This window comes from Zalophus californianus, chromosome 10 (genome assembly GCF_009762305.2).
Source record: "Zalophus californianus isolate mZalCal1 chromosome 10, mZalCal1.pri.v2, whole genome shotgun sequence".
NCBI classification, from domain to species: domain Eukaryota; kingdom Metazoa; phylum Chordata; class Mammalia; order Carnivora; family Otariidae; genus Zalophus; species Zalophus californianus.
In genome coordinates, this window is record NC_045604.1 from 78,533,629 (window position 1) to 78,554,832 (window position 21,204).

Here is a 21,204-nt window from a genome sequence, read left to right on the forward strand (position 1 = left end):
CCGGCGGGCCCCGGAACGAGCCGGACAGCCCAGGCGCGAGCAGCAGCACGTACCCCACACGCCCCGGAGTTCCTGGCCATTCGTCGCACAGTAAAAGCGGCCCAGTCCGCCTCCCAGCCAGCATCTCGCACCGCTGTGACCTGCCTCACACTGCGGGTGCCCGGTGCCCCGGTGACTGCCCCTCACCCACCCAGGCCACACTCAGCTGCCGTCCGCTCTCCCTCTGTCCCAGATTGCGAAACAGGTGGTATCCCCACAGCTGAGACCTCACAGCGGACAGTCTCCGGGCCTCCAGGGTCCCCTATCTTGTCCCCTAGGCGGAGTCCAGCTGCCCTGACCTCGTGCTTTGCCTGACCCCAGGTCCTGAGGCCACCAGTTGATCCCGTCTTCCCGGATCCCTGGGCAGGAGTCCAGCTGAGACTCCCCGGTAGACAAGGGCCCCCTCGGTGACTCGGAACTCTCTGGAAGGGGTCCCACTTGCCCCTACGCAGGCTCCTGGGAGCTGCACCCAGAGACGGTGACACCAGCTGCATCTCGAGGTGCCACAGGGTCATCGGCCCAGGGAACACTGACCCACCTTCGTGCACCTCACCCTCAGCGCTGTAACCCTCATTCCTTCCACCCTCTGACCCCCCAAAACTCCCATGCTCTGTAACCACAAAGTGGGGTCCTCGGGCTGCTCAGCGCCCCTCCCCCACGAACCCCGTGCATGCACAGGCTCCCTGCCCGGGCGTGCTGAGGGGCCACACGTTTCCTCTGCCTTGTAGGGGGAATGCCATCCGACCACCCAGCAAGCCGTGCCCCTGGAAGCGGGGTCTGCACTGTGTCTCCCACGTGGCAGACAGCAGGACAGCCTCTGCTCTGTGTAAAGGGGACTCACCAAACAGAAACTGACAGTCCTTGGGATGGCACAGCCCCTCCCACAGCCACCTGTTTCCTGGATGGCCTCAGGGGACACGGGTGCAGTCCGTGGGGCTGCCGGGGGACGGCACTCACCGCCCCTGCCGACCGTCGGCCTCTGCTCTGAAACCCCCGGGACAGCTTGGGGTTGCCCCATCTAATGCACTTCCTGTCTTCTCACACTCAGGATAGCCCTAACTCCCGGCTGGGGGACCGGGATGCTGTGTGACCCGGGTCCCTCAGCCCTTCCGCCTGTCTCCTCTCCTCAACCCCCCTTCAGGGCACTCCGGCCACAGTGGCCTCGCTGCTGTGGTTCTACCACCCCAGCCTTGTTCCACCTCAGGGCCTTTGCACCTGCTTTTGTTTTTGCCTGCGATGCCCCTCCTCAGGTCCCCGCCGCAGCCAGTTCTTTCTCATCATTCACGGCTCAGCCTGGACGTTACCTCCTCAGACACGCCTTCCTCGCCTACCCCACCTAAAGGAGCCCCGCACCCCTCAGTCGAACCCTTCCCACTCTCAGAAACACTCTGATGTGATTTTCTTCATGTTCACATCCCTGCTCACTGCCTCTCCCCCTGAGGGCAGGGACCTGGAGCCATCTTACTTCTGGATGGACCCCCAGGGCCTGGAACAGCGCCTGGGATAAGCAGTTGTTCAAAGATGGTCCACTGAGCCCACAGGCCACTCCCACCAGTGACCTCTCGGACACTCACCCTGGAGGCTGAGGTTCCCAGCGGGCCTGGGGAAGGGCTCGGAGAGGCTTCCGTTGAGGACCGCCTCCTGGTCATCCCACAAAACTGTCTGGTGCAGAGTGTGGGTCCCACGGGCTCTCTCGTACAAGGTCTGCAGGACCAGCTCCTTAGGAAGGATGCTGAACTGGAAGAGAAAGACAGTTCTGGGTCACTGGGGAACCCGGCCCTGGCTCCCGCGTGGGGTAGGAAAGAAGAGGCACTTTCAGAAGAGGAAAGACAGGGAACATCTGTGGGGCACAATGGTTTACTGGGCTGTCAGATACATCGGGAAGTCATAAAGCCAAAGGCTCCCCAGTGTGAGGGAGGGCGTGGGCACAGGCGTGGCCCTGTGAAAAGATCACCACCTCTCAGCTCCGCTTCCAAGCTGTGTGGGCCTCAGGACGGTTTCCTAACTTCTCTGAGCTCAGGTTCCCCCCTCTATACGTCTATACTATACCTACGAGGGGATGAGAACAGCGCCAATCTCTGAGACAATGCGAGGGTGTGTCTGCCCAGGGCTGACCTGTGGGCAGTGCCCCATGGGAGCTGCTGTGGTCGGGAGTAGGGGTTTCTCAAACACGTACTGAGGCAGGCATTAGGATCCAGACCCAGGGCTGAGCGACGGGGATACAGAGATACCAAGACGGGTCGTGGCCCTTCAGGGGCCCCTGGTGGATGGGGAGACATCACGGAGACAAAAAATGATGGAACAAGGGGACAAGTGTAGCATGAAAGATACTCAAGAGGCAAAGGAACACAGAGAAAGAAGTCGGTGGGCAACGCACGGAGGGCATTCTAGGCAGAAGGAACGGCCTGCGCAAAGGCTCGAGAAGGAGACTCTCCCCGTTAGGTGGGTGCCCCCATTGGAGGGTAGCTCAAGGGCCCTGCAGGGGGACATGCTGGGAGGAGGGGGGAATTTACTCTTGAATGTCTTACTGCCCCACCTTGACGCAAGACACCATTATTTCTTGCTCTGCTAAGCCCAGGGGCTTCCTCACTGGTGTTTCTGCTGCCCCCTGTAGGTCACTCCCCATATAGCAGCTGGAGGGATCCGAAATCATCATTCGGATCGTGTCCTCAAAAGGCTTCCAATTTCAGAGAACTAAATCCAAACTCCTCCCTGTGGCTTGTCCTGCCCTATGAGCGGACCCCCATGATCTCCAACTCACCCGCTCTGCTCTAGCCCAGCGGCCATGCCTCAAACGGGACAACTCGTTCCTGCCCCAGGCCCTTTGCACGTGATGTTCCCTCAGCCTGCAATGCCCTTTCACCAGATTTTCTAATGGCCAACACTTGCTTGTCATCCACGGCTAGCTCAGATGTCACCTTTTTTGTGAGGCCTTCCTGGCCACCTAAAGAGCTCCCCAATCACACACCCACTCCTATGACCCCATTTTCTTTTCTCTCTAGAATGTATCCATCTGGATACATTCCATCTGGAATGTTCTCTTATTTATCTGCATGATTTTCTCCCCACCAGATGAGAGGAAGGACCCCTCAGTCCTGTCCCAGGCAATATCCTCAGCTCCTCGAGTGGTGCCTGCCCTGGGCCCTAGTAGGGGCTCAGCAAATAATGTGGGGGGGGGTAGGGAGGGAGGGAGGGACACTGAGAGCAGCTGAGAATCCATTTCAGTACACTTCACCCACTTCACAGCCCCTCACAAATCCCTCTTTTCTCCCGGAAACCGCCGCCCCCCCATCCCCACCCCCAGCTCCCCCTGGCCACCCTCCATGCACCTGGGGGAAGGTCTGTTCCAGCTTGATGATGTTGGTGACACTGGCCTTTGCAGTCACCAGCCTGGTGCCCACGTGGAAATGATGCTCCTCCACCGCCAAGAAATCATGCTCTCGGCCTCATGCTCCGAGTACTGTAGCTGGGTCAGAAGAAAAGCAGGTGAGAGGTTTTCTCTTTGGTCTCTGATGGAATATTCCAATAGATCCTGGCTCCAGGCTGTAGGCTCTGGCCCCAGACACCCACGAGTTCCTGGACGGTTTGAAATCTGGTGAAACGAGGGTCCTGAGCCTCGATTTAGGCCATCAGGTGTGCCCCATGGCAGCCCCCCCCCCCCCCCCCCCCCCCCCGTCCTTCATGCTGTCACACTGACTCGAAGACGGCTAAGGGCCTGGGGCCATTAGGCAAGAATTCCAGTTGCATTACCATAGTGGACAGCAGGGGGCAGTCTAGTGCAAGGAACAAAGCGCAGGTTGGGCCATCAAACAGATGCCCATTTGGCTCTCTGTCACATGGGATGGATGACCTCTGGCTAGCACCTTAACCACCTGAGTCTCTGCTTTCCAACCTGATAAATTGGGATGATGACACTTTATTGATGTGTTGATGTGAAAATTGTATGAAATAATGTGCTATCTTCCAGACTAGCTATGTAACAGAATCACTTAGGGCATCAGCTACGCATAAAGATTCTGGGTCTCTATCTACTACAGCTTCTAACAGAACCTCTGGGAACAGGATGGAGAAACTGACATTTTTAAAGAGCTCCGCAGATTAGTTTGACCTCAGTCAAAACGTTCAACCTGAATCTTGAACAAAGAGTCTGACAAATCCAAATGGAGAATTTTTGCAAAATAATTGCCTGGACATTTCAAAATTGTCAATATATGACTTCTTCTTAAAGGTGGAAGGACAGGGACACCTGGATGGCAGAATCGGTTAAGTGACTCTTGATTTTGGCTCAGGTCATGATCTCAGAGTTGTGAGATCAAGCCCCATATCAGGCTCTGTGCTCAGCATGAAGTCCGCTTGAGATTCTCCCTCTCCCTCTGCCCCTCCTCCCTGCACACATGCGCTCATGCGCGCGCGCGCACGCGCACGCGCGCGCACACACACACACACACACACTCTCTCTCTCTCTCTCTCTCTCTCTCTCAAATAAATAAATCTTTTTTTTAAAAAGGTGGTTAAAGACAGTGAGATGCTTAGGGGAAAGCATATCAACATCTGCAACTTACTTTGAAATGCGTCAAATACACAGATGGACGGAGAGCTATCTGATAAAGCAAGCGGAGTTGAATAGGAGTGAGAAAACCGAGGCAGTGGGTATGTGGATGTTCACTATAAAATTGTTTTATTAATTTTCCAGGGTCTAAAAAGTTTAATAATGAAATATTGGGGGGAAAATAGGTACAGGGTGGGAGAAGAATTTCTCAATCAAGGGTCTGCTTTAGCCCAAATTCGGCCCACCACTTGATTTTGTAAATAAAGTTTTATTGTAACACAGCCATGCCCATTTAGTTACATACTATCTATGGCTGCTTTTTTGTTACAGTGGCAGCACTGAGCAGTTAGAACAGAGATCATATTGGGTTTAAAGACTAAAATATTTACCATCTGGCTCTTTATGAGTACAAGTTTGCAGACCTCTGTTCTAGATTAAGTCACTTAAGATATAGGGCAACTAAGTACTCTGGGTGATCCTGGAATGTGTCCTGGGTTTAAAACAAACTGAAAAAAAAAACAAAAAATTCACCTTGAAAGATTATTGGGGCAACTGGGAAATTTTATTATGGACGATATATTAAATAACAGTATGACTACACCATGTTAAATTTCCTGAATTTTGAAATTATGCTACGTTGTATAAGAAAATAGCCTTGTCATCAGAACCACTCACTGAAGTTTTTTTGTTTTTTGTTTTTTTTTAACATATTTCACTTATTTGAGAGAGAGAGAGAGAATGAGAGAGAGAGCACAAGAGGGAAGAGGGTCAGAGGGAGAAGCAGACTCCCCGCTGAGCAGGGAGCCCGATGTGGGGCTCGATCCCGGGACTCCAGGATCATGACCTGAGCCGAAGGCAGTCGCCCAACCAACTGAGCCACCCAGGTGCCCCTCGCTGAAATATTTAGGAGTAAAGAGGTATGTTGTCCAGAAACATGTCCATATCATCTCTTAATGATAAAGAAAATGTACATGTGCACATGTGTGAATATAGAAATACATATGACACGTAAGTATGGAGAGAAAGTTGTGGCAGGTTATTAACAACTGGGGAATGTTCACTGTCCTAAAATAACTTTTCTATAGGTTGGAAACTATTCAAAATAAAGACTGGGGGGAAATGAAGAGGTCCCTGAATGTGCAGTCAGTAGCAGAGCTTGGGGAACACTAGAATCGTGTGGGGACGTGCTAGGGCAGGGCCTGGCACACAGTTGGTGCTCTGTGAACAGAGGCAGTCTAGGTCTGGGCAGGGAGGGCAGTTAACAAAACTGCGTGGCTAGTAGGATAACCAAGCAACTAGCTGGCAAATGTAACGATCAGTCACTCATTCGTTAGTCAACATCTTTCACTGAGCACCTACTATGTGCTGGGTCCTGGGCCGGGGGCTGGGCATATCTGATTTTGAGGAAGAGGGGCAGACGGGGAAACAGGTCATGGTACCGGCGGAAGGGGGGCAGAGCCAGCCTGGGCCTGCTGTCTACCCCCAACCCAGGACCCCCAAGCGCTACATGCAGGCCAGATGCATGACCTGGGGCTGTCTGGGGGTTCCAGTGGGGAGAGGATTTGCCGACAAGGGCGGGAAGACATGCAGAGACCCTGGGCTGTGGGCAGAAGCTGGGGCACCCGGAGGCGGCGCTGGTTCGGCTCAAAGGGCTGTGCCATGTGATCCGGCTGCTGGGAGCATGCCAGGCCGGGTGAGGCGGTGCCAGGCGCCAGGCACGGGGCAGGCCGGCCTCCCCCGCTCCCCGGGGTCACAGGGGCCCTGTTGGGGGCTGCGGGCCTGGCCCAGGAATGTAAGCCTGGGGATGTCTGAGAAAGCCCGAGCCAGGGGTTTCCGAGGGCAGCCCAGCGGGGCCTGCGCACGGATGGGGACGCGTGAGCGCTCCCAGGCGGGGCCTGGCCCGCATGGCCCCCCCGCCAGCCTCGGGGGGGCGGGGCATCTGGAACCAGTTAGGGCTCAGGGGCGGGGCATCTGGAACCGGTTAGGGCTCAGGGGCGGGGCATCTGGAACCAGTTAGGGCTCAGGGGCCGCCGGGCACAGTTACCTTGGCTGAGGCCGAGGCTCTGCTGGGGCAGCGGCCCAGGAGGATGGGGAGGTGGTGCCGGCCGGAGACCCGCAGCTCTTTGCTGGAAGAAGAGAGAGGGCCTGAGGCCTGGGTTGTACCCCTTATTAATTTGTATTTGAGGCCTAGGATACATTTCATTTGCCAGACCAAGAACTGCTCGTCCAGGTCCTGTCCCCAAAGGTCAAGGTTACTTCACTAGCTGTTTCACCTTGGGCGAGCTACTTTGTTTCTCTGCACCTTCCTTCCCACATCTGTGCAGTGGGGCTGTGGGTGGGGGGCTGTGGGTTGGAGGTCAGTGCACAGCAGGGGCTCCGCTGATGTCTCCCTCACCCACCCCTCTCTCCTCGGGGGGAGGGGGCCCCCAGAGCTGCAGAAAACCCCTCACCGGAGCGCCTGGCTCTGGCCACACATGTCGAGGACCAGGCTGGCTTGAGAATCACAGGTCAGCCGTAGGGAAGAGCACATCTGTTCCTCTGCCCAGAGCTTCTGGAACACGAGCTGAGGAAGGAGCAGGCTGTGAGGTGTGAGGAGTGCGAGCGGCCCGAGGACCCTCCCGGGCCCCACTCTGCAGCTCCCTCCCGGCAGCGCGGATTGCACCCCACCAGACCCGCACCCCAGACATCAGCAAAGAATGAGCTCCCCCACATCGCCCCACCACCGGGCCGAGGCTAGGAAAAGAGGGTTTAGAGGTCTGGGAGAGCGGGAAACGGGCCTGCTGGGTCGTGGGGACAGTGACAAGGCCTCGCTGCGTGAGGGGTGACTGGGCCCCTGGGAATGGCCTCTCCTCACGGCAGAGTGGAGTGTGGGCAGGGCAGTGCTGGTAACCTGAAACAAGAGGTTGTGAATGAAGCTTCCAGAAGGTGTCCTGACTAGGCGAACTTGCACCAAGTGACAGTGACCAGGGCCTGGCCCCATTCAGGGGGCCACAGCAGATTGCTCTTCTCGGAGGTGGGAGGGCACTGTGGGAAAGGGCCCGGGTACCAGCCTGAGTCCCTTTTGCTGCCTCCTTGCTACGTGACCTTGGGCCGGTGACACGTGTGCTCACGTGTGACCCACAGACAGTGAAAAAGCATCTGCTCCACCAGGCACCACCCCGAGTGCATTCACAGTGTGAATGCTCTCCATCCTCCCAAACCCCGTGTTATCGGGACAGTTACCAGCCCCATTTTGTGAGGAGACTGAGGGCACAGAGAGGCTAAGGAATCTGCCCGAGGCCACACAGCACGCAGGAGTCAGAGCTGGGATCTGATGTCCAGAGCTGGCATTCCTAAGAGCTAGGCCGCCTGCCCCTCGCAGGGTGTTAGGAGGAGGAAATGAATCAGGGCACAGAAAGCCCCCAGGTCGGCACTGAGCACGGAGTAGGGGCTCCACCAACAAAGGATGGGCTTTGGCCCGAGTGGAAGAGCAGGAGGGCGGCGAGCACGCAGGGCGGGGAGCTGGAACCCGGGCCGTAGGAGGCCAGTGCCGACACCCCGCAGCGGGGACTACAGAGATGGCTCGGCAGACAATGCTGATGGCCGTTAGCATCACCAACAGCCTTTACAAACTGTAAAGTGCTGCAGAGTCACAGCACGGGAGCTTCTGTCCGTCATGCACATAGTAGGTCCCGGCATGCTGGGGAACTGGATGGAGTGGACGGAATTAGCGGGGAGCCCAGCTTGGCCTGGGGGGCCCACCCACTCCTCACCTGGCTGGTCAAGGGCAGGCCCAGCCTCTGGAGAGCAGGGGCCGTGTGGCTGGCGTTCACCACCAGCTCCAAGGAGCCATTTGTCGGCCAGGACACCAGGCCTGCCACGTCCACGCTGACACCACCATCCCCTCCGTGGAGGGCCACGCTGGCCCGGGTCTGGGTCTCTAGGGGCAGAGAAGGGCAGAGGCTGCTGGGGACTCGGTTCCCCTCCCTGAGCATGTGTGATCAACGCCAGGCAAGGCGTTCCCTTCTCTGAGCCCCTGGGACTTCATCGGTCAGGCGGCATCCCCCTCGAAGATTCTGCCCTGGCCACCTCCTCTTCCCAGGGTTGCTGCTGAGGTGACACCTCTGAGTGCCCACCTCAAGTACCTCCCGACCCTTCCTTCTCCCTCCCCGGGGACGGTCAGCCCCGTGAGGGCAGGGCCTTTAGTCTGTTCCCTGCCCTGTTCCCAGCACTTGTCACAGCGCCGGACACACCGCAGGGAGGAAACAGATAAATGAATACTTCTCTCCAGATTTATCAAACATCTGAACGATATCAAATAATACTGACCTGGAGCCCACCTGGCCCAGGCTGGAGGTTCGCCACCCATCCCGCCCACTTGGGAACCTCCAGGGCCCTGCCACCCAGCTGGACCACACCTCCATGTGGCGGACAGGTAAAAACCCTCCAGGAAAGGTGATTCTAGGAGATTTGTTCTTCTTATTTTTGGACTTAAATCCCCCCTGCCACAGTAGGAAACAGTTCTCCAGGGTAAAGAGGTGAAGCCTAGCCTGTGTCAGAGGCCAGGTTCCCTGGGGGGGGGGGGGGGGGGGGGAGGGGAAGAGCTCACAGCTCCGGACCATTACACCTGGCCCATCACCATCACCTGCCATCTGGGCCCATCGGGGCAGGTGGTGGTCTAAGCCTCGATTTCCTCATCAATAAAGTGGGCACAGCCTGCCCACCTTGAGTGACGTTGCCTAGGTGAATAGAGATAACACATCTGCGAACACCTGCCCATCGGGCACACACATCCCAGGAAATGTTCTCCTTCCTTTCCTGGGCAGTGTTCAACCACATGCACCTGCTGTGCGTGGGGCCCGAGGAGGAGGGGACACACATTGAGGGGGCCCTCCAGTCTCCATGCCTGGGGATGTTTCAGACTGTCAAAGACACCAAGAATGTTAGAAAGGGACACCAAGAAAATGCCCCCCAAGGGGTTGGGACAGCCAACCATGGGCAGCAGTATGGAAGTGAGACATCTCCCTGGCTGCAGGTGACCACACCAGACCTCTCAGGGCCCAGGAACTGGGTCATCCTTTACCCACCCATCATTTACCCATCATGTCCCCAATAAGCCCTTCCTCAGAGCAGTCTGTAAAGTCAGTCCCCCTGGCTGATCCAGGTTCCCACTCAGCCCTCAGGGGTCTGAAGGCCAAGGATGGAACAGTCTGAGGCCAGGAGATGATCCAAGTGACAAGGGATTCCCCCAGAGGTCCTGATCTCTGCATTCCACACCAGGGTCAGAGGGTGACTCTGGAATCATACTGCCTGGATTCAGGTCCTGATCTCATCCTTCAATGGCTGTGTGTCCTGGGACAAGTGGCTCAACCTCTCTGAGCTTCCATCCCTCCCCTGCAGAATGGGGACTGTTACTAACCCGTACCTCATATTCATGAATTCATTCAACAGATGTTTAATTGAATACCTACTATACTCCACTCCACAAACAGGCAAAAATCATCCCTGTCCTTGTGGAGGGTACATTCTAGTATGGGGTGGGCAGAAGACAGGTAATGAGAAATGAAGGTACCGAGTAAGTAAAGTCATATTGTGTGTTAGAGCGACCAAGCCAGGAACAGGGATGGGGGGAGCCCAAGGGGTGTGGGGGTACCAATAAATAGGGTGGGAGGGGAAGGCCTCACTGAGAAGATGACATTCGAAAAATATCTGAAGGCGGCGAGGGATTGAGGCAAGCATGTATAGGGGAACAGCCTGTGCAAAGGTCCTGAGGCAGGAGCCAGCCTGATGTGTTTGAAAACTAGCAAGGAGTGAAATGAGCAGGGACTAGAAGATGGGGTCAGAGAACTGAGGGTGTGGATCCTGAGATCCTGAGGGCTCAGAGGCCCCACTACGGGCTTTGACCTTCCCTTGGTGTGAATGGATGGCTGAACAGTTTCACTGAGCTCCTGTGGATGGAGAGCTTGCCTGGTATGCAGTAAGTCCTCCATCAACGCTGGCTCTCATTACCTTCCCACTCCATTAGAGGTTACACTGTTTATCCCTAAAAATTATGTTGAAGCCGTAACTGCTAGTACCGATGAATGTGACCTTATTCGGAAATGGGGTCCCTGCAGAGATCAGGTTGAGATGCGGCCTTGCTGAAGTAGGGACGGCCCTTATCCAGTGACTGGGGACCTTATAAGAAGAGAAGACAGACAGACACAGAGGCAGAGATCAGAGGGATGTGGCCACAAGCTGAGGATCAGCTGGGGCCTCCGGGAGCGGGAAGAGGCAAGGAAGGATTCTCCCCATAGAGTCTTCGGCAGGAGCATGGCCCTGCGGACACCTGGCCTCCAGGACTGTTAGAGATTCTACATCTTCGGCGAGCTTAGGCAAGGAATACAGGCTGCCCCAGGAATCAGGCCTTCAAGGGCAAGGATGTCCTGAGACGGGCGAGCAGGCTCCGGCGTGGGGGGGGGGGGGGCTAGCCCTCCAGTCCTGGGGCAGTGCCCTGGGCGCCTTACCGTGTGCCTGCAGCTTGGCGCTCAGGCGGGCCTTGCCCGGGAGCCCGGCCTGCAACAGGCTCACGCTGTTGTGCTCACTCCAGCCAGCAAGCTGCAGGTGCCCAGCACGGTGATAACAGCTCACGGAGTAGTTCAGGGACGTGGGCCCTGCCAAGATGCGTCCAGAATGCTCAAAGCTGGAGCCGCTGCTGGGAACGTCCACAGAGGCCTGGAATGACATGCGGGAGAGGGTGGCTCGCCCGGTGCAGAGGAAGCCAGACCGGCCCAGCTCTGGCTCCCAGAGACCCACAGCACTGCAGTGGGCGGCGGGGGGCTGGGGGGGGGGGTGGGGGGGGTGGGGGGGGTGGGGACAAGCCCAGGACAGGGCAAAAGGCATCGTGGGCCCAGTGATGGGAAGATGATGGAAAAGAGAAAGCGATCAGGGAGGGTGGGAGATTTTAAGAAATACACAGGCGTAGCTACATACGTCTCTGTCCCCAGATCCTGCCCATACTTGCTCTGTGACCCCCGTTCCTGACACAGAGATCCCACCCTTGTGAGCTCCCCAGTGAGCGGGAGAGAGGAGCATCCTACACGGAGCTCCTAAATCCCTTAGAATTTCCTGGGCGAGACAAGCACCTTTTGTTCTACTGAGGTGACTCTCGTGGGCTCCCCAGAAAGACCAAGCCCTGGTGAGAAATTGGAGCCTTCAGCCCCGGCTCCCATCCTCAGGGAGGGGAGGAGGGGGCTGCAGAGTGAGTTAACGATCCACCATGCTCATGGGATGAAGCCTCTATGAAAATCCCTCAACTGTGGTGCTCCGTGGCTCTGGGGTGGGCTGAACACATCCACGTGCAGGGAAGGGGGGGCCAGCAAATTGGTTGTGGGTGGGTTGGAGGGGGGGGTCCCCATCTGTCTGGTCCCAGAAGTGCTCTGAGCGGCAGAGGAGAAACAAAGGCCTCTTCTTTACAGAGGGTTAGGGCAGGGGTGACACAGACCAGGGCCGGTCTCTTCAGGGAAGGCCGGAGGAAGGACACGTGTGCAAAGACCCGGGGAGGCCAGGAGCGGGCGGTGGGCATCGAAGGGAAGAAGCATCTGGCGAGTCTGAGTACAGGAGGCAGCGAGCCGGAGGAGAGTCAGCAAGGGGGAGTGCCGGGGGGTGAGCTCAGAGAGGGGCACAGGACCAGATCCCTGCACGAGGCTTTCTGGGGCCAGGCTGGTGTCTGAGGAACTCAAATGGATGTGGAAGGGCTCTGGGTAGAGACCCAAGGAGGCAGGGGTGGAAGGAGGGGGCCCAGCTAGGTGACTGGACCCCAGGTGTGACCTCAGGTGGCCTGGAGCAGGTGACAAAGCTGGAGGTGGGGAGAAGGGGTCGGGCTCCGGGTTCATCTGGGAGGGTGCACCAGAAGCATCGCTGAAGGCGGGCTCCGGTGTGTGTGAGTGAAACAGATGGAGGAGAACACCGAGGGTTTTGCCTGTGCTGCTGGGTGGCGGGGTGGGGGGTGGGGGGGAGGTAAGGGGAAACAGGAGGGGCAGGGGGTGGGGCTGGGCAAGCCGGGTGCCCACCAGGCCTCCAAGTGGGGATACACAAGCTGACAGATCTGCAGGTCTGGGGCCCAGGGGAGGGAGCAATTGGGGAGCTTCACCGAATGGATGACACCCAAGTGAGACGCTGGCGCAGCCCGTCCAGGGACAGAGCGTGTGGAGAAGGCTAAAAAGGGGGTCAAGGACAAGCGCTGGGTCCGCAGGGAGGCTCTGGAAAAGGAGAATGTGCAACCATCCCAGGGGTGTGGTTGGGCTAGGGAAAGGAGCGTTATCCCCAGTTTCCAGAGGAGGAGACTGAGGCTCTGAGGAAGTCTGAACCTTATTCCACCACCCCCTTGACTCCACCATACTTCCAAGAATGTTTGTTGAATGAACGAATGAACGCAGGCATGCATGGATTTCCATTACCACTGGCGCCCGCCGAGGCTGACCTGCAGGCCCAGCTTGTCCTCCACCCACAGTGTCCGCAGCACGGGGATGTTGTGCTCGAGGGTGTAGTCCAGGGAGATGCGCTCTGGCCGCCGAGTGAACGTCAGCTCCTCGGACACCTGTCGGCGTGGACGACTGAGACCGGGCCTTGGGCTGGGCTGTCCCTACAACCCCCAAGACTCCCCAGCTCCTGGAGGCCCCACCCGCAGAGCTGCACACCTGTCTGCCGTCCAGTCCAACCCGCAGGGCGTGTCTGTAGCCAGGTCCGTGGCTCTCGGTGGGCAGCTCCAGCAGCACCCGGGCGGGGAGGCCCGAGGGGCTGGGCTGGGGCGGGCCGTGTGTGAGCAACATATCCACCTCCTGCTGGCTCTGCAGAGGAGCAAGAGAAACAAAAACTCCGTGCCTGGGAGGTGGCCAGATTCGCCCACAGAGGGGAACATAAACCGCTCAGAATTAAATCACGCCTCCTCTCTCCCCGTCCCTGTTGGTCACTGCACTGTAGAAAAACAGGAGAATTTCCATCAGATGCAGTGAATGCATTTGGGATGCCTGATAGAAAGTAAGCGGCAAGCACAAAATTCACTGGGGAGGAGCCCGGGAAAAGAACCTCAGAAAGAAAGTCTTCGGCGAGGTACAGGGAGAGACCCCCAGAATGTTTGCGAAGGACACACCTTGCAGGTTGGGATGCAGCAGGAAGGAAAAACACCTGGCCCCGAGACAAATAAAAACTCCCGAGACATTCAGACGATGCTCACAGAATGACGTGCAGAATGACTTGCAAGGTTGCTCCGCACACTTAAGTGATGGTTAGTGACTCTCCCAGGGAGCTCTGGGAAGGCCAGCGAGTTCACATGAAATCAAGCAGGCAGAGCTGAACCTAAACACACCCTCTGATCTAGCGATTCCACTCGGTGCGTGTTCACTCAAACACACGCAAGCGTGCTTGAGGCAGCGATATTTGTAAGAGGCAAAAACCGGACACTTATGTCCCTAAGAATTGAAAGCAGTGTCTTGAGAAGATATCTGCACGACCATGCTCATAGAAGCACTACTCGCAATAACCAAAGGGAGGAAGCAACCTGGGCCTCGGCTGATGGATGATGGTATTAGCCTTAAGAAGGAAGGACATTCTGACACCTGTTACAACCCGGATGAACCTTGAGGACATGACACTCAGCGAAAGAAGCCAGTCACAAAACGACAGATCCTGTGTGATTTCACCTGTAAGAGGTACCTCGAGTAGTCAAACCCAAAGAGACAGAAAGTAGAAAGGGGGTTGTCAGGGGCTGGGGGGAGCAGAGAATGGGGAGTTACTGTGTCATGGGGATAGAGTTTCAGTTTTGCAATGTGAAGAGAGTCCCAGAGATGGATGGTGGGAAGGGCTGCACAAGACCGTGAATATTCTGAAGACTAATGAACTCTATACTTACAAATGAAGATGCTAAATTAAAAAAAAATTTTTTTTTTTAAGTATTTATTTGTCAGAGAGAGAGAGTGCACAAGCAGGGGGAGTGGGAGAGGGAGAAGCAGGCTTCCCGCTGAGCAAGGAGTCGGATGCGGGGCTCGATCCCAGGACCTGATCATGACCTGAGCTAAAGGCAGACGCTTAACTGACAGAGCCACCCAGGTGTCCCGAGATGGTAAATTTTATATTTTACCACAATAAAAATTTTAAAAAATAAAAACAGGTACATGATTAATTCATAAGATGTACAGTAAAAGGATGCCACCACCCAAAAGCTAATTGGTAGAACGCACAGATGATTTATAATATACCCGCACTGTGGAATACCATACAGCAATGAGGTACGATTGGCAACAAGGCATGCAACTTCACAAACACAAGGGGTTGTTTTTTTAAGATGTACTTATTTATTTGGGGGGAGGAAGAAGGAGGAGAGGGAGAGAAAGTCTTAAGCAGACTCCACACTGAGTGCAGAGCCCGACGCGAGGCTCCATCTCACCATCCCGAGATCACGAGTCAAAACCAAGAGTCAGAGGCTTAACCGACTGTGCCCCCCAGGTGCCCTGCACAATGTTTATTTGTGTTTAATTAATTTTAATTTGTGTTTAATTAATGTTTAACAAGAGGAGGGAGCTGGGAAAAGGAACACGCTGTGTGCTCCTACAGACGTGACCGTCAAGAACGTGCGTGCGTGGGGGCTCCTGGGCCTGGCTGGTGAGCGGAAGGGGGCCAGCGGGGGCTTCTGGGGTTCTGGTCACATTCCGTGCTTTGAGGTAGGTGGTGTTTGGTTTGCGAAAATTTCACCAAGCTGAGCATTTTTCATCTCTGCACCCTCCTCATAGTATTCATGTTGCACTTCGATAAAACTTTTTTTTTTTAAGCAAACAAGCAAGAGAAAAGCGGGGGGCCAAGGGGCTTCTTCTTAGAAGCCCTATTCCTCCACGTCTGGGTCCTGAGGCTCCCATCTCCCGGGGCCTCTTTGGATCTAGGAGAGTGCCCGGTGCTTCTCCTCGGGCCTCAGCACCCCTTCCCTGGCGGCCCCAGGCACCCCGACGCCCGTGCCCTCACCTCCGTAGTCTTGAGGATGAGTAGCCCCTGCAGTGTGCTGTTGTTGATGGTGACCAGGACCCAGGCGTCCACAGCCACAGAGTTCACGGCGACGGTCCCGGAGCTGTTGACTCGGCCCGGGACCCCCAGGGCCTGGAGGGGTTCAAAGAGACACGAAAGCAGGGCTCTTGACCAGGACAGGGTTCAAAGTGGGCATCAGGGGTCCCATGGCCTCTCCCTTGAACCGTCCACCCAATGGGGCATGAATGTCTTTCTAGGAGAGGGTTTGTGACTTCGATCACGCTCTCAAAGTGCCCGAGGGCCCCCTGTCGGTAGCTCTGCGCTATTTGCTGAACTTCCCCCTCCTGCCTCCCCGCCCTCCCCAAATCCCCAGGGATCCGATTTTGGCAGCCAGGAGAACCCGGTCTTGTGAACCAACCTGCCCAAGAGTTTCGAAACCAGGGGAGCTGGAAATCCTCCCCCTTCCCCTCTCTCCCCCTCCCCGGGCAAACCCAGACATCTGCTCCCAACACACAACACACAACAGGAACCCTCCAGAAAACTGACAGCAAGGCTGGTGCACAGAGCGTCTTTTGGCTCCTCACCTTAGCACCCTGCTCCCCCACCCCCTCTCTCAAACCCCCATACCCAAACTTCCAGTCCTCTCGCTCAGCCTCTACAAAGGATTCTGAATCTGAGTGCCCTCCCACCTCATGTGCTTTTCATAAAACAGGAGTCAGCGAACGATGGCCCACGGGCCACATCCAGCCCACTACTTGCTGTTATAAATAAAGCTTTATTGGAACACAGTCACACCCATTTGTGTATCTATTGTTTATATGGCTATAACCACAGGGCTGAGTAGTTACAACAGAGGCTGCACAATCTGCAAAGCTGAAGATATTTGCTCTCTGGACTTTTAGAAAAAGGGATTGCTGACCCTGGTCCTAGCAAACGCCCTTGCCTCTCTGGCTCTGCCCCAGGGCCTTTGCACTGGCCCTGCCTAGAAGACTCTTTCCCTAGACTTCCACACGGCTCCTCCTTCCTCTCCTTCAAGTCTCTGCTCAAATGTCATCTTGTCTTTAGGGCCAATCTTGACCGACTTACAAAAATTGCAGTATCTGTCCTGTCGTTCATCCCCCATTCCCACTTTCTGCCTCCCCGTAGTCCTTATCACTAGGTAATAGAGTCTGCCCTTGGCTGATGTATGCCAGGGATTGCATGTCTCCCCCAGGCAGGCATTTGCCTCTGCTTGGTTCATGGATGTATTTCCAGGGCACCAGGTGGGCTCAATAAGTATTTGACGAGTCCCTTCCACTGGGGTTCAGTCAATCCCCCTTGTTTCCCCAGTGGTCGAAAAGAAGGTCCCTGCCCTGCCCCCTGGAGACCCTGAGGCCCACTCCCCCCACACCGAAGCACCGCCTACCTGCAGGGCCTCACAGGAGCTCTGGGCGAGCACCTGCCACTGTAGCCCACGGTCCAGGTGCAGCTCACCACTGCCCTGCAGCTCACAGGCCCCCACCTGTAGCTCCAGACCCAGCCGGTGCCCGGCCTCCCACCCAAGCTGGACGGTCAGCAAGGCCTCTGGGGGGACGGTCTGCAGTGCCGGCAGCGCGTGACTTAGCTTCACTCGGAGTGTGGCCTCGGACTGGTGCACGGCCGCCGCCAAGGTCAGGGAGGCGGTCTGGCCAGCCCATGCGAGGGCCCCGGACACCTCTGCTTCCCCACCTTCGGTCTTCAGGGAGCCACTGAGCTCTGTCCCTGCTGGGAGGCCCAGGCCCTGCCAGACCAGAGGGGGATCAGAGAGAGAGAGGTCTCAAGTCAGGAGCGAACCCGATTCTCTATCTGCCACCCTCTAATCCCTCCAGCCCCCAGCCCCCCAATCTGTGCTTCCCTTGTTCCCCCCACCCCACGCAGATAACAACAAAACAGTAGTAAACACAAAACATAACTATCCAGTGTAGAGACTCAGTACCCACACAGCCTCATGCTAAGTGCTCTGCAGGAACCACCTCTCTTCAGCCCGTGCCCAGCCCTGAGTTGGGTAGTCACTGTCCCCATGTGACAGATGGGGATACTGAGGCTCAAAGAGGCAAAGCGAATGCCCAGGGTACCAGGGGGTACCAGCAGAGCTGAGGTCTGTACCTGATCCATCTGTGCCTCTGATCTAGGCCATCCAATAGGATAGTCGCTAATGACATGGGGCTGTTTCCATTTAAATTAAAAGGAAGTAAAAGGAGAAACTCAGTTTCTCGGTTGCACCATGCTCCGTAGCTACCTGTGGTTACTGGCTACTGCCCTGGATGCAAAGGAAGAACTTTTCCTTCATCCTAGAGTTCGAGTCGGTGGGCCTCCCATGATGCTTTACGCTCTCATGGCTCAGTCATGTGATTTAATGGTGGCAGAGCATCTGTGAGTGCTCGGGGATGCCAAGGGGACCAGACCCCATCCCTACCCCCAGGAAGCTCCACCAGGAGGGGAGAGACAAGGGGACAGGCAGGGTGGGCTGTCCCCCTCAGAAGAGGACGCCAGTCCTGTCTGACTCAGTGTCCCCCTTTCTTGAGACTTGGGTTCCCCTCCCCCAAACATCACAGGACATTTCTCAGACCATCTCTTGGCCTAGATAAAGCCCAGGCTGTGGTTTCATAACCAACACGTGCCTGTCCCCACCCTCAGCAGAGGAGAGTGCCCCTCACTGCGTTTCTGCCCTCAGAATTTCCCTGAAAAGACAAATTCATAAATGCCAAGTCTGTGGTCCTTCTGTTGCACAGCGCTGAGTGACCCTTATCTCTCTCGGCCTCAATTTTCCCATCCGCCAAACGGGACTATGAGACTAGAGAGGAACCAAGGGTTGGAGAAAGGATTTGGGAAATAGCGGCTGGGGTCTCGGGAAGCACCTGGAGGAGGGAGCCAGCCAGGCTCAGCCGCACACTGGCAGGGGCTCTGGAAGCCCCTCCGGCTGCCCCGTTGGCTGCCATACCCACCTCCAGCAGAGGGCAGCCGGGTTCGGTGGCCAGTGTCCATGCGCTCTGGTGCCCAGTGCGGTGATCCAGCGTCCCCTGCAGCTGGCATGGCCCCAGCTGGACGGCCAGGGAGCTGCGGGCGGCAGGGCGGGGCTGGACAGCCAGGCTGATGGCGCTGCTGGGTGGCAGGCCCAGGCGGCCCAGCAGGGGCAGGGAGTGGCCCAGGCGCCCGACGACCGAGGTCTGGGACCCACAGGTGCGGGCCAGCTGCAGGTGGGCATCCCCATGGTCGCTGCGGAGGCCCGTGGCCAGACTGACCTCGCAGGGGCCCCAGCTCAGGCTGCCCTCGGAGTGCAGGGCCTGCGGGATGCCCGTCACCTGGAATATGGAGAAGTGGCTGGATTTAAGGGCAGCTTCAGATCCAAGGTCGGGGAGCTGGGCACAGGCCTCGCTGGGAAGAGGGTGGTGTCACCCTATGGCCTCAAGTCCACTGGCACCTCCCTCTGCGAAGTGGCCGATACCCTGGGTACCCCATTGACCATGGTGGGCTCCGGTTCTGGCTCCAACACTGACTCTGTCTTTCTGAACCTGCAACCTCAGTTTACCCATCTGGGAAATGGGGGTTATCATAGCAACCTGTCACTGGGAGATGTCAATGAGCTAATACTTGGGACTTGCTGGCCAGAGCCAGGCACCCAGAAAGCACCGGCTACTGGAAATTCAGCATCGATATCAATGATCGTTGGCTGGAGGGCAGAGAGCCTAAGTAACTTGTCCCACAGGGGCTGACGACATGCCCCGCATGGAAGCACCGACCCAAGATGGGAACGAGAGGGGAGTGACGGGGTTAATTCCGCTCTGATCTCCCAGCTTCTCTGGGCCCCAGACCCCGGGACTAGGGACACAAGCAGCCCCTTCCTGGCAGGGGTGAGGATTTGGGCAGCATGTCTGAGAAGCCTCAGCACACAGTGCTCACAAAAGTCAGCTGTTACTTCTTAATGTTCTCCTGATTACTCCCAGACCCTGAATCCTAGGGGCAGGATTATTAGCAAGATCAGGAGAAAAGAATCAACTTGAGCCCCAGAAAGGAAGACAACCTGGGTGCCCCTTTGTGAAAAGGGAGAAAATTAAGTTCGGGTTCCATTTTTGGCTCAAAGCTTTGTAGTCGATGCATCCCCCAAAGTCAGGATGGAAGTTTCTCATGCTGAGTGCAGGTCTGGGTATACAGTAAGAAGTTAATAATATAGAGGGGGGCGGGAGCCCTGCCAGGCCCCTGCACTTCTGGGTGGGGTGGGGGCTTACCTCCAGCAGAGGACAGCGATTCACCAGGGACAGGGTCCAGTTGGTGTGAGTGGTGTTGGCCTCAGCACCGATATCCCCACGAGCGGTCAGGGTGCACTGGCCCAGGGCCACCTCCAGCCCGGCCCTGGGGGGTTCGTGTCCCCCCACAGACAGCTGGATGTGGTTGTCGGGGGCAACCCCCAGAGCCTGAAGGGGAGGCCATGCATGCTGGAGGCTGGCATCCAGATGGGTATGGCGGTGGCTGCGGGCTGTGTGGATGTGGGCCCGTGCGAACGTGTCCCCAGAAGATACCTGAGCTGCCAGGCTGGCCGTGCAGGTGTGGACCAGGAGGGAGCCATTCAAGGACAACACAGCCAGATTCTGCCCCCGGGGAAAGGCACAGTGAGGCCAAGCAGGTGTCCCTACAACACCCCACCAAGGAGTGGTTCGCCCTCTACCTGGCCTGGGTGGTCAAGGGAACCCCCAACCGCTGGGCCACCCACAAACCCAGTGAACAAGGTCTAGTCCCGCGCATGTGCTTTCTCTGCAGAGCTGAAAATGGCCACAAGTCACGTGTCCTCTCAGAGCATTTCAGGGTCCCTGATGTCCCCCTCCCCATAGGCCTGGATGTTGCTGAGCTGCTCTAGAACTGAGGAATGCCTTGATTTCTAGCTCTTTCCCAGAATTCCAGACCACAGCTGTCTGAGGGAAGGGCTATCCATTCACCGCTCCCAACCCTTCTCCAGTTACTCTTTCTAGCAACCCCCAGGAGAGCTTGGAGCTACCTATGCTGGACCACCATCTGCCTCCACTGTCCCGCCTATGACAGAGACCCATGTACCTCGAGAGGCTGCCTGGCGAAGTCCCCCCAGCAGAGCCCTGACAGCTGGGCAGGCCAGGCGTCTCCAGCACAGCCGACCTGTGGAGACCAGCAGGGCGGGTAGGGGGACTTGCTGACGGCCGCTGTGGGGAAGATAGCAATGGCAGGCCTCCTCCCCCAGCCTAGAGCCCAGATGGAGCACACACATCCGGCTCTACCCCATCTCCCTTTGTGGAAGCCTCCCCGGGGAAGATAACCCCCCAAAGAGAAGTCCAGAAGCCCGAGCGCTAACCCACAGCACCCTCATCAAACCGAGGGAACCAGAGCTCATGTCCTCAGGGGGCCTGCGTGTGCCAGGTTCTAACTGGTTCTAGGAACTGTTAGCAGTCGCTTTTTGCTGATTAGGACACGGAAGCACAGGAAGAGGAAGCACCTTGCCCAAAGTCACGCAACCGGTCAGTGAGAACGTAGCGTGGCTACAGCGCGGGGTGCCCGAATCGCTCGCCCCACCTCCCACACCCTGCGGATGGTGTGGCCGGCCGAGCGCCAGCACCCAGGGGGCTTCCTGCTTTTCATTCCTGAGGCTAACGCCAGAGTCATCT

At 56.9% G+C, this 21,204-nt stretch overlaps 1 protein-coding gene across 1 annotated transcript in view; it reads right to left on the minus strand.

Moving 5' to 3' along the window:
* Positions 1 to 21,204, minus strand: part of LOC113932557 — a 167,529-nt gene that overhangs the window by 47,170 nt on the left and 99,155 nt on the right. The window contains 8 exon segments of the mRNA XM_035722212.1: positions 1,614 to 1,776; positions 3,369 to 3,469; positions 3,472 to 3,505; positions 6,633 to 6,714; positions 7,039 to 7,151; positions 8,341 to 8,507; positions 11,074 to 11,281; positions 20,624 to 20,701. Coding sequence (XP_035578105.1) covers positions 1,614 to 1,776; positions 3,369 to 3,469; positions 3,472 to 3,505; positions 6,633 to 6,714; positions 7,039 to 7,151; positions 8,341 to 8,507; positions 11,074 to 11,281; positions 20,624 to 20,701 — 946 coding nt within the window.